At 44.1% G+C, this 13369-nt stretch overlaps 1 protein-coding gene across 1 annotated transcript in view; it reads right to left on the bottom strand.

The window, feature by feature from the left end:
- The window catches only part of tinagl1 (tubulointerstitial nephritis antigen-like 1), a 111542-nt gene that overhangs the window by 21840 nt on the left and 76333 nt on the right, over positions 1-13369 (bottom strand). Inside the window, exons 6-7 of the mRNA XM_060847515.1 lie at positions 7675-7798; positions 3735-3885 (exon numbers count right to left, since the gene is read on the bottom strand). Of these exons, the coding sequence (XP_060703498.1) occupies positions 3735-3885; positions 7675-7798 (275 nt within the window). The remainder of the gene's footprint in view (positions 1-3734; positions 3886-7674; positions 7799-13369) is intronic.

Genomic DNA, 13369 nt, shown 5'->3' on the forward strand with positions numbered 1-13369 from the left:
GCTGATAGAGAGCAGATGAGATTCAAACAGGTCACTTTGGTCAGAAGAACACTGAAAGACAATATAAAATTGTTGGCACAATTCTAAGTGGGATGCAGGAGCAGAGGACCTTCAGTGTGTATATGCATTGATATTGAAGGTGACTGGACAAGTGGAGAGAGCAGTTAATAAAACATGCAGTATTCTCAGCTTTATTTATAGGAGCATGGAGTACAAGAGCAAGGAGGTAATATTGAACTTGAACAAGACACTTGGTAGACTTAGAGTATTGTATATTGTTGTGGGCAGCACATTATAGGAAAGATGTGAACACATTGGAGTGAGTTCAGGAGCAGTTGATAAGAATGCTTCCAGGAATGAGAAACTTCAATGATTCGAGTAGATTGAAAATGTTGGGATTTTTCTCCTTGAAGAGAAGACTGAGGCAAAATTTGTTCGAGGTTTTCAGGAATCACAAGCCGGCTGGATAGTGTAGGTAGGGAGAATCTGTTCATTCTCATGAAAGAGAAAAGAACAAGAGGGGATAGATTTAAAGTGCAAATGATGCAAGGATGATGCGAGAAAAACAAACTTTGTCACACAGCAAGTAGTTAAGGTTTGCAATGCAGTAGGTTCAATTGAGCCATTCAGAAGGGGCATGGTATAGAAGAGGATTTTCTCCTCAGTATGTTGGACAGTATTTATCCCTCAGCCAACATCACAAAATTATGCAATCATTATGTCACTGTGCCCTGTCAGATCTTGCTATGTGCAAATTGGATTTTCTTGTTACTGGGAGAAAGTGAGGACTGCAGATGCTGGAGATCAGAGTTGGAAAGTGTGGGGCTGGAAAAGCACAGCAGGCCAGGCAGGGTCCGAAGACCAGGAAAGTATACATTTCAGGCATAAGCCCTTCATCAGGAATGGGACACCCAAAAGATCGATTCTCTGCTCCTCAGATGCTGCCTGGCCTGCTGTGCTTTTCCAGCACCACACTTTCCGACTCTACTTGTTTCTGCAACAGCATTGTAAATGTCATTAATTGACCAAGAAGCTTTCAGACATCTCCAGATTGTGAAAGGTGCTATATAAATGCAAGTTCTTTCCTTTGCTTAGGAAAGAAAACTTAAATTTGTTGTGGCTTTTAATGTAGCATAATCTCAAAGTGCTTGATGGATAACTTGTGAGCCAATAAAGGAAATATGTAAAAGTTTAAACAAAGGTGGAAGAGGGGCTTTAAAAGAAGAGTCTAATGGAAGAAGGGAGAGACCAGGAAGCTCAAGGAAGAAAATGGAGGTCCCAACTAGCTGAAGGCAGAGCTGAAATGACAGAATGAGAAGAGAATCCAAAGAGGCCAAAATAAGTAAAGTGCTGATCTCTGAGATGACGAGATTGTAGAGAGAAAGGAGTGAGCTTATGAAGCAATTTAAAAATACAGGATTAAAATGGAGGCATGTATTATCTGGGAGCCTGTACAGATTACTGATTTTTGGCTACTGGAAAACGGGAAGTTGGCCAGGAAGGCAATGAAAAAGTGGAGTCTGGAGGGAACAAAAACATCGAAAGAGGTTTCAGTAGTAGATGAATAGAGTCAGATGAAAAGACAGACAGATTGAAGGAGCTTGTCTTGATGAGGGGTGTGTGGGGCATTGGAAGTTGATTTCAGGGTCTCAGGACCCTTGGTTTACAGTCTGCTTCAGCTTAGAAGAATGGCCAGTGAGGGGTTTGGTGTTTATGGAGAGGGAATGGAGTTTGTCATGGGGACTGAGTTTTATTGAGGTAGTGTCCTAAGCCCAACCATCTTCAGCTGCTTCATCAAAAACCTTCCCTCCATCATAAGGTCAGAAATGGGGGTTTTCGCCAATGATTGCATGATGCTCAGCACCATTTGCAACTCCTCACATATTCGAGCAGTCCATATTCAAATGCAACAAAATCTAGATAATCTCCAGGGTTGGACCAACAAGGTCTGGAACCATTCTCAGAAACCTCTTCTGCATTCTCTCGATTGTGTTTCCATCCTTCCTATAATGTGGTGTCCGGGACTATACAACGTTTCAGCTGAGGCCTCCCTAGTGTATTATACAAGAAAAACATAACCTCCTTGCTCATGCACACTGTGGCCCTGTTAATAAAACCTAGGGTACTGCATACTTTAAGTAATCTCTCTGCTTCTCCTACCGCCTCATGTGATTTATGCACATATACAGCCAGGTAATTTTGACTGCTGCATACCTTTAAACCAGTGCCTTTTATTTTTCCATGTTCTTTCCATCTTCTTCCTTCCAAAAATGCACCATCTCACATTTCTCCACATTGAACTTCATCTGCCACCTGTCTGGCCCGTTGACCCACTGTTATGATCCATTTGCTATTCTACATCGACTTTGCATCATCTATAAACCTTAAAACTGTCCCCTGTATGCCAGTGTATAGATCATTTATATCAGGAAAAGCAAGTGTTCAATGCTAACTGTGGCAAACTCCATCACAAACCTTCTTCTATCTGGAAAATATCTGTAAACCATTAAGCTGTTTCCTACCATTCAGCTAAAGTACATCCATGCTGCGACTCTCCTTACTTTCCCAAATTTGGAACAAATGCCTTTTAAGTTCACAAACACTAGCTTTGCCCTCATCTACTCTGTTACCTAATCAAAGACCTCCAGCAAGTTAGTTAGATGTGACTTTCCCTTAATAAATCCATGCTGATCCTCCCTAATAAACCTATATTTGTCACTACTAATTCTGTCTTCAAATATTGTTTCAGGTAACTATCCAGTGGTTAGATAGTCAAGTGACATGCTCCAGCAGGAACTCTCAAATGGAGGAATTGTGATGCTTAGGAAAAGCGACTAGCATGACAACGATGAAGCAAGGTCCATGGATTTGCAGATTGGTATGAAAAAATAGAGAAAGAAAACAAGTTCGGAATGATTCTGGAAATGAGTCTCATGAAGAAGTGATCTAGTGCTGTAAAAGGAGCTGTCACACTGACAGTCCCTCCAGAGATAAAATTACAAATAGAGACAGTAGTTTTGGAGGAGAAAGTGAGGTCTGCAGATGCTGGAGATCAGAGCTGAAAATGTGTTGCTGGAAAAGCGCAGCAGGTCAGGCAGCATCCAAGGAGCAGGAGAATCAATGTTTCGGGCGTAAGCCCTTCTTCAGGAATGAGGAAAGTGTGTCCAGCAGGCTCAGATAAAAGGTAGGGTGGAGGGACTTGGGGGAGGGGCGATGGCAATGCAATAGGTCCCCCAAGTTCCTCCTCCCTACCTTTTATCTAAGCCTGCTGGACACACTTTCCTCATTCCTGAAGAAGGGCTTATGCTCAAAATGTCGAATCTCCTGCTCCTCAGATGCTGCCTGACAGTAGATTTGGAAAATGAAACAGAGATGACAAACAGAAGCAAATGTTCTTGTAGCCATGACATTCTGACAACTGCTAATTAATTCATTACATAATAGTGTCAAAATTTTAAAACGAGTTTGGAGCTTATTTTGAGTATGAAAGATCATACAAAGGAATAAACTGAAGCTGGTTTGTTTTGGAGGTGCATGTAGTCAGTTATTTCAAATTATAAGTGCGCAAACATTGGCTTCCGTTGTGTCCCTCACTACCTGCATATCTGCTGCGATGCAAATTTCCCACCTTAAAAGTACTTGACATGTTGGCTGTGGAACAGCTTAAAGTCAGTTTATGATCTACAGATATGATACCTATTTATCTTGGACAGACGAATATCTCGGGTACATACCCACGCCGCCTTAGGTACCACCAAGCACCATCGACTCGACCGCCATGACAGCCTTTTTGATTGCGGGTGTTGCATGAAATCAGATTCTGCGGAGATAATGCTGCTGTCATGTGACCCATTGATTGGATGGAGATTCTGTCAGATGCCACAGCTAAGGGTCAAGGAACAAACATCAAATAAGCTCATCAAATATTATTCTTCAGTGAGACATTGCTGATTTCTTGCACACAGTGTCCCCTATAATCGGCACTGTGACACTCTCTAAAATCCTTCAAAGCCCACACAATATTATCGACACAAATGTCATCACACCCCGTACTGTGACACTCACTGGTATCCCCCTACAGTGGGCACTGTGAGACTCACTGATATGCCCCACACCCTTCACTGTGACACTCACTGATATGCCCCACACCCTGCACTGTGACACTCACTGGTATCCCCCACACTCCACACTGTGACACTCACTGATATCTCCCTACACCCAGCACTATGACACTCATTGATATCCCCCACACCCCCACTGCGACACTCACTCATATCCTCCCATATCCCTCACTGTGACACTCCCTGATATCCCCCACACCCCACACTGTGACACTCCCTGATATCCCCCACACCCCACACTGTGACACTCCCTGATATCCCCCACACCCCACACTGTGACACTCCCTGATATCCCCCACACCCCGCACTATGACACTCCCTGATATCCCCCAACACCCCACACTGTGACATTCCCTGATATCCCCCATACCCCACACTGTGACACTCACCGATATCCGCCCCACCAACTGTGACACTCCCTGATGTCCCCCACACCCTGCACTGTGAGTCTCACTCATATCCCCCTACACTGGGCATTGTGACGCTTTCTGATATTTGCCACACCCTGTACTGTGAGACTCACAATATCCCCCACACCCCGCCCTGTGACACTCCCTGATATCCCCCTACACTGAGCACTGTGAGACATACTGATATCCCCCACACCCCGCCCTGTGACACTCCCTGATATCTCCCCACACCCCGCACTGTGACACTCACTGATATCGCCCTCACCCCCACTGCGACACTCACTCATATCCTCCCATATCCCTCACTGTGACACTCACTGATATCCCCCACACCCCACACTGTGACACTCACTGATATCCCCCAACACTGCACTGTGAGACATACTGATATCCCCGACACGCCGCACTGTGACACTCCCTGATATCTCCCCACACCCCGCACTGTGACACTCCGTCATATCCCCAACACCCGCACTGAGACACTCCCCGATATCCCCCTACACTGGGCACTGTGACACTCAGTGATCTCCCCCACACCCTGCACTGTGACACTCCCCGATATCCCCCTACACTGGGCACTGTGACACTCAGTGATCTCCCCCACACCCTGCACTGTGACACTCCCCGATATCCCCCTACACTGGGCACTGTGACACTCAGTGATCTCCCCCACACCCTGCACTGTGACACTCCCCGATATCCCCCTACACTGGGCACTGTGACACTCAGTGATCTCCCCCACACCCTGCACTGTGACACTCCCCGATATCCCCCTACACTGGGCACTGTGACACTCACTGATATCCCTCACACCCCGCACTGTGACACTCACTGTTATCCCTCATACCCCGCACTGTGACACTCCCTGATATCCCCCACACCACGCACTGTGACACTCCCTGATATCTCCCACACCCGCACTGTGACATTCATTGATATCTCCCCCACCCCACACTGTGACACTCACTGATTTCCCACACAACCCGCACTGTGACACTCCCTGATTTCCCCCACTCCCTGCACTGTGACACTCAATGTTATCCTCCTACACTGGGCACTGTGACACTTCCTGATGTTCCCCACACCCCGCACTGTGACACTCATTGATATTCCCTACTCAGATTGGGAGAGTGGAGCTGAAGCAGAAATTGGGATTCACTGGATCAGGTCACATCTAGGTTTCTTTCTGATCCACTGCTCTGTAGTTAATGGAAAACGCAAAGCATTTCATCAGGGGAGTGGGGAATTGACTGGTTAATCAGTATTTTCCATTTCATCGTAAACTAAAAAATTTTAACATGTGAATTATTATACCTGTTTTAATATTTTTAAAAGTAACAATGAGTGGCTGTTGAATGTTATTTTCTTTCTTTAAATATAATTTACTATTATTGGTAAATCCTGTGAAGTATTAACATGCTGCTGTTAAAAAAAAACCCAAATCTAGTCCCAAGTGAGACTTAGAACAAAGTCATGAAAATAATTTCTAATCTTAGGACTTAAAATAATAGTGTGGGGGTTGGTGGTAGGTTTACTTAAAACTAGAGGGAGTCAAATAGGCAGATTAATACAGGCCAGTTAGTTTAATACCTGACACAGGGAAATTGTTAGAAGCTGATGTATTTTGGAAAGGCAATTCTTAGCAGGACTTATACGCTTAACGGTAAGTTAACTGGGGAGTGTTGCTGAACAAAGAGACCTTGGAATGCAGGTTCATACTTTCTTGAAAGTGGAGTCGGAGGTAGATAGGATAGTGAAGAAGACATTTGGTATGTTTTCCTTTATTGGTCAGAGCATAGAGTATAGGAGTTGGGAGGTCATGTTGCAGCTGCACAGGACATTGGTTAGGCCAATTTTGGAATATTACATGCAATTCTGGTCTCCTTCCTATCGGAATGATGTTATGAAACTTGAAAGGGTTCAGAAAATATTTACAAGGAGGTTGCCAGAGTTGGAAGGTTTGAGCTAAAGGGCGAGGCTGAACAGGCTGGGGCTGGAGGCTGAGGGGTGACCTTATAGAAGTTTATAAATCATAAGGGGCATGGATAACATAAATAGACATGGTCTTTTCCCTGGGGTGGGGAAGTCCTGAATTAGAGGCTTTAAGGGAAAAGATTTAAAATGGACCTAAGAGGCAATCTTTTCACACAGAGGCAGGTACATGAATAGAATGAGCTGCCAGAGGAATTGGTGGATGAAGGGCTTATGCTCGAAACGTCGAATTCTCTATTCCTGAGATGCTGCCTGACCTGCTGTGCTTTGACCAGCAACACATTTGCAGAGGAATTGGTGGACCCTTGTACAATTACAACATTCAAAAGGCATCTGGATGGGTATATGAATAGGAAGGATGTAGAGGGTTATGGACCAAGTGCTGGCAAATGGGATTACATTTATTTAGGATATCTGGTTGGCATGGACGAGTTGGGTCTGTTTCCATGCTGTACATCTCTGAGACTCCATGACTATTATTAAAGCAGAGTACTTGGATAAATTCACGGTACATCAGGCAGAATGGATTTAATTTTCCGAAAGGGAAGTCATATTTGACCAATGTATTAGAGTTACTTGAGGAATAAGATATAGTGTGCCTGAAAGGGAATCTTTGAATGTGCCTGTAGTTTGATTTCCAGAAACATTTGATAAGGTTCCATATAAAATGATACTGTGGAAACTAAAATTCATGGTGTATGTGGTAACTATTGGCATGGTTAGAAGATTGGTTAGCGAGAAGGAAAAAGCAAGTGAGTGAGATAAACACAAGAATACATTATGAACAGTAAGATCTTGGCAAGTCCAGAAGATCAGAGGAACATCCGATACATCTACACCCCCCACAGCAATATCCCAATATACCTCATGCCCCTTCACTGTAACACTCTAATATAGCCCAATATGCCTTACGCTCCTCATTTTGATGCCTCATTATGCCGATACTCTGATATACCCCATGCCCATCATTGTGATGCCTCAATATATCCATACTCTGATATGCCCCATGCTTATCGTGATGCCTTAATATGCCCCATGCCCTCAGTGTGCAGCGATATGTTTGCGAGTCAGAAGGACAGAATGGTGACTGGCTTGCAGGCAAACTTGCATGGGGACAGTATTACTGCATCGGCTGCTCTTGTCCTTGTTACCTGCTGTAGAAAATGCCCAGGAGGCTGCACAGTTGCCCTGGTCCAGAGGCTCATGGATCATCCCTGGCCATTTATGTGCTGCATTGAAGTATCGAGGCAGGAGGTCATTACTGTCCATTTTCATCTGAAAGCAAGAGACAAACTCAGTATAAAATAAGAGGTTACTGTAACAAGAGCAGGTGACAGACGTGACTTTGTTAGTAAATAACTAGCCCAGATCATATTTATTATGGATTGTAACTGCTTTGATTCTTATCACTTTATTTTTAATCTGTTCTGCAATGTGGTATCTCTGGCCCCAACAACAATATTGCCCATCCTAATTTGCCCTCAAAGTGGTGATGAGCTGACTTATTAAATCTCTGCATTCCTTGGTTAAAGAAATACTCAAAGCACTATTAAGGAGGGAGTTACAAGATTTTGACCTCATGGCACTGGAGGAACAGCGATATATTTGTGAGTCAGAAGGGCAGAGTGGTGACTGGCTTGCAGGGAACCTTGCTCGGGGACAGCATTACTGCATCGGCTGCTCTTGTCCTTGTTCTGGTTTTTTAAAAGGTGCTGCTGATGGAGCCTTGGTAAGTTGTGATGGTGCATCTTGTAGGTGGTACACACTGCTGCAACCAAATACTTACTAGGATGCTACCTGGACTTGAAGGTTTGAGTAATAAGGAGCATTTTTTAAAAAAAATCCTTTCTTTGTGGGTTGCGGGCATTGCTGGCTGGCCAGCATTTATTGCCCATCCCTAGTTGCCTTTCAAGAAGCTGTCTTCTTGAATTGCAGTCCATCTGCTGTGGGTTGACTCACAATGCCAATAGGGAGGCAATTCCAGGATTTTGACCCAGCGACAGTGAAGGAATGGCAATTTATTTTCAAGTCAGGATGGTGAGTGACTTGGAGAGAAACTTGAAGACGATGGTGTTTCCATATATCTGCTGTCCTTTTCCTTCTAGTTATGGTGGTTATGGGTTTGGAAGATGCTGCCTGAGGATCTTTGGTGAATTTCAGCAGTGGATGTGGTACATAGTGGACACTACTGCTACGGAACGTCAGTGTGGAGGGAATGGATGCTTGTGGATGCTGTGCCAATCAAGCGGGCTGTTTTGTCCTGGATGCTGTCGAGCTTCTTGATTGTTGTTGGGGCTACATTCACCCAGACAAATGGGGAATATTCTATCACACCCCTGACTATGCCTTGTAGATGGTGGACAGGCTTTGAGGTGTTAGGACGAGAGTTACCCACCACAGTATTCCTAGCTTATGACCTGCTCTGAAAGCCACCGTGTTTATGTGGTGAGTCAAGTTGAGTTTCTAGTCAATGATGACCCCCAGGATATTGATATGGAGCAGTCATTAGATTGTCTCTTATGTGTGATGGTCATAGCCTGGCATTTGTGGAGCCTGGAGATTGACAAAACATATCACCAATTGTCAGCCCAAGCCTGGATATTAACAAAAAAGCCTGCAGATGCTGGATTCCAAGGTAGACAAGCAGGAGGCTGGAAGAACACAGCAAGCCAGGCAGCATCAGGAGGTGCAGAAGTCATTATGCTGCCTGGCTTACTGTGTTCTTCCAGCTTCCTACTTGTCAAACCTGGATATTGTCCAGATTTTGGGAGAAAGTGAGGACTGCAGATGCTGGAGATCAGAGCTGAAAATGTGTTGTTGGAAAAGTGCAGCAGGTCAGGCAGCATCCAAAGAGCAGGAGAATGGCTCCTGAAGATGGGCTCATGCCTGAAACGTCGATTCTCTTGCTTCTTGGATGTTGCCTGACCTGCTGCACTTTTCCAGCGACACATTTTCAACTATTGTCCAGATTTTGTTGTGTTTTAACATGGACTGATTGAGTATGCAAGGAATCGGGAATGGTGTTGAACGTTTTGCAATCATCAGCGGACATCTTCACTTCTGACCTTATGATGGAGGGAAAGTCATTGATTAAGTAGCTGAAGATGGTTGACCCGAGGAGATTATTTTAAAGGGACTCATACAGAGATGTCCTGGACCTGAGATGACTGACCTCCAATAACTATGACCATCATCCTACGTGTCAGGCATGACTCCAACCACCAGACAGTTTGACCCGATACCCATCGAGGTTGGCAAGGCAGAGACTTCTTTTCATGGAACATAGGAGACTGAGGGGTGACCTTATAGAGGTCTTTAAAATTATGAAGCGTAGATAAGATAGATAGCCAACAGCTTTTCCCCATTCTAGAGGAGTTCAGAACTAGAGAGCATTGGTTTAAGGTGAGAGGGGAGAGTTGCAAAAGGGTCCAGAGGGACAATTTTTTTCACACAGAGGGTTGTGAGGCTGACAGATGTGGTAGTGAAAGCAAGTAAAATTTTGTCATTTAAGAAACATTCAATAGGTACATAGATGGGATAAACATGGAGGGATATGGACCAAACGCAAACAAATGGGACTAGTTAAATTGTGAAAACTGGGCAGCATGGACAAGTTGGGTCAAAGGGCTGGGTTCCATGCTGTAGACCTCTTTGACTCTAACTGTGGTGGAGAGAGTGAATGTGGAAGGTGGTGGATGTGGTGAAAAACTTGAGAGCTGCACTTAGAGGAGAAGCAGTGTAGGACAACAAAAGTAAAGGGGAAATTCCAATGCTGAAGAATACTATATTTATCCTCAACAGTAGGAGAGACAGATTAGAATTAAAAAATAAAGCAATGCCCTTAAACATCTGGATGTAATCTACTGGCCACTGAATAATGAGATAGAGTAATAAATTTACACAGAAATTAAACAGAAACTCAATAAAGTATCTGTCGTGAAAATGCAGATTATAGACAATGCTAGTAACAGTGTAAAGGGGAGGGTGGGGAAAGAATTCCTACAGAGCATTCAAGAAAGTTTTCCACAGCAGCATGTTTCCAGTTCAAGAATGGGAGTCACTGCTCAACCTGGCGACTGGAAAAGAAATGAAGTGACAGTTAGAGAACCTTTGTTGTACAATGATTATTAAATCAGAAGGTTTATGGTGACTACTGAAAGGACGAGGAACAATCAAGGGTTTGAATAATTAATTAGAGAAGTGCCAAGAACAGATCTGACCTAGATAAATTAGATTCAAAAGTCTGGCAGGGATAACTGCCATGGAACAATAGGCTGCCTTTAAACTGAAGATGGTTCAAGTGAAGTTGAGGTACGTTCCCACAAGGTGGGAAAACAAAGCCAGAAGAGAATAGCAAAAGAAAGAGAGGTAGCAGATAAATAGTGTGAATGACAGCAGATGGATGATACAACTGAGGGTCAGGTGGTATATTGAATATTCACAGTTCTGGGGTTGGGGAGTACCGTGCAGAACGTTGGGGGCGAACCAATTAGGGAGTTTACATTGAGGTGGAAAGCATGGTTGTAGCCATAAATAAATACTTTGCTTCAGTCTTCACCAAGGAAGATGATGTTACAAAAGACACATAAAAAGAAAACAAAAGGCATTTGTAAAAAATACGAAAGGCAGCTTTTTATATTTGAGTAACTGGACAGGATCAGATGTATCAAAAAGACATTGTGAACATCTAGTTCATAGTTCAAATATTTTAGCACATTAATTTTAATAGTGAAAAGTAAAAACTGTATAAAATGGGGAAACTTCAATTGAAGCAAGGTTGGAATCTGTTCCATGTAAAATGTTGGGGCTATACTCTATTAAGAAGTTAACATCTGGATAGACATGATGGTAAAGCAGCAAGTAAGCTCATTGGAAACATGATGTCTGTAGTCTTTGCAATTAAAGCAGCCCAGCAGGACAGTTCAATTTCTGGTTTGCCCTCAAATAGCCAAGCAAGCCATTTACTTGCACCAACTACTAAGTCACAAAACAAAGGGAAAAAACAAGACGGACTACCCGACATGGACTAGCAAAACTCAGCTCTGTCGACATCGCAAAGTCCTCCTTACTAATATCTAGCGTTTAGTGCCAAAATTAGTAGGGCTCTCTCACAGACTACACCCCCCATCAACCCATCCTCCCCTCCAAGCACCTTCCCCTGTCAACACAAGAATTGCAAAACCTGCGCCCAAACTTCCCCTCACCTCCATCCAAGGCCCCAAAGGAGCCTTCCACATCCATCTTCCACATCCACATTTACTGTATCCGTTGTCCCCAATGTGGTCTTGTCTACATTCGGATGACAAGAAGCCTATTTGCAGAATGCTTCAGAGAACATCTTTGGGACACACACACGAAACAAACCCACCGTCCTGTGGCTGAACACTTTAACTCTCTCCCCTACTCCACTAAGGACAGGCAGGTTCAGGGTTTCCTCCATTCCCACTCCCTTGCCACCCGACAGCTGGAGGAAGAAGGCCTCATCTTCCACCTTGGGACCCTGCAACCACATGGAATCATTGCAGTTTCCTCATTCACCCTCCCCGCACCTTATACCAAATCCAATCTTCCAACCTGGCACTACCCTCTTGACTTGTCCATCTTCCTTCCCACCTATCCGCTTCACCCTCCTCTCTGACCTATCACCTTCTCCCCCATCTTCATCTACCTATCACATTCTCAGCTACCTTGCCCCCAGCACCACTTCCCTCGCATGTATCTCTCAGCCCCCTTGGCCCACAAACCTCATTCCTGATGCTCAAAACATAAATTCTCCTGCTCCTCGGAGGTTGCTTGGCCGGCTGTGCTTTTCCAGCACCACACTCTCGACCCATCATCTTCTTATACAGCACCTTCCAAACCCATGCCCATGTCCATTAGGAAGGACAAACTACTCCATATCCTGACTTGAAAATATATTGCCTTTCTTTCATGATCGCTAGGTCAAAATTCTGGAATTCCTTCCCTAATGGCATTGTGGATCAACCTGCAGCAGGTGGACTGCAGCAGTACAAGAAGGCAGTTCACCACCACCTACTAACAGCTATTAGAGGTGGACAATTAATGTTGGCTTAGTTAGTGATGCACACATCCTATGCATGTATTTTTTTATTAAAATGTCCTGGAGTGGGACCCAAACTCAGACCTTCTGGTTCAGAGGCTTGGCTTCTCCCCACTACATCAAAAGACTTCCTCAGTGGATAGCTTGCTAGCTTCTAAACCTAAAGTTTTGAGGGTTTGAGATGCAAGGGCTTAATCTAGGACAACACTCCTCCAGTGGTACTGAGAGGGACTGCAGCGCTGTTAGGGATGGTAGCTTTTTGACGAAATGTTAAACTGAAATCTTATCTTCATGTGAAAAATTGCAGGATTTATTTTGAACAGAACAGCTATTAGTTAATTGTGTAAATCAATACCTAAAATGGATATGTGCACATTACATCTTTGATGTCTGCTGTTTCTGATATTTTTAATCAACCTGTCAGAGAGGTTATGACATATCTCTGGGGCAAGCAGGACCCGAAAACAAGCCTCCTGGCTCAGAGGTATGGGCACTACTACTACATCACAGAAGTCCTAGCAGAACTTGTAATTACAAAAACAGCCTGCAAGCAGTCAAACCCATGCCTCTGAGGAGACTAAGACACAACCCAGTACCTGAGACCACACAGCAATACAAACTGGTTACTGTGGGCTCTACATCTCAATGCTGTATTGTAACAAGCCTTGTAATGATACTGTATTGCTGGTTATAAAATTCTGTGATGGCCTGAACACATTAAGGCTGCGATATTCTTGGAAGTTCATACATTCTTTAGTGACGATGGTATGACCAGAAAGATCAAA

The sequence above is a fragment of the Hemiscyllium ocellatum genome, chromosome 30 (genome assembly GCF_020745735.1).
Source record: "Hemiscyllium ocellatum isolate sHemOce1 chromosome 30, sHemOce1.pat.X.cur, whole genome shotgun sequence".
Lineage (NCBI taxonomy): Eukaryota > Metazoa > Chordata > Chondrichthyes > Orectolobiformes > Hemiscylliidae > Hemiscyllium > Hemiscyllium ocellatum.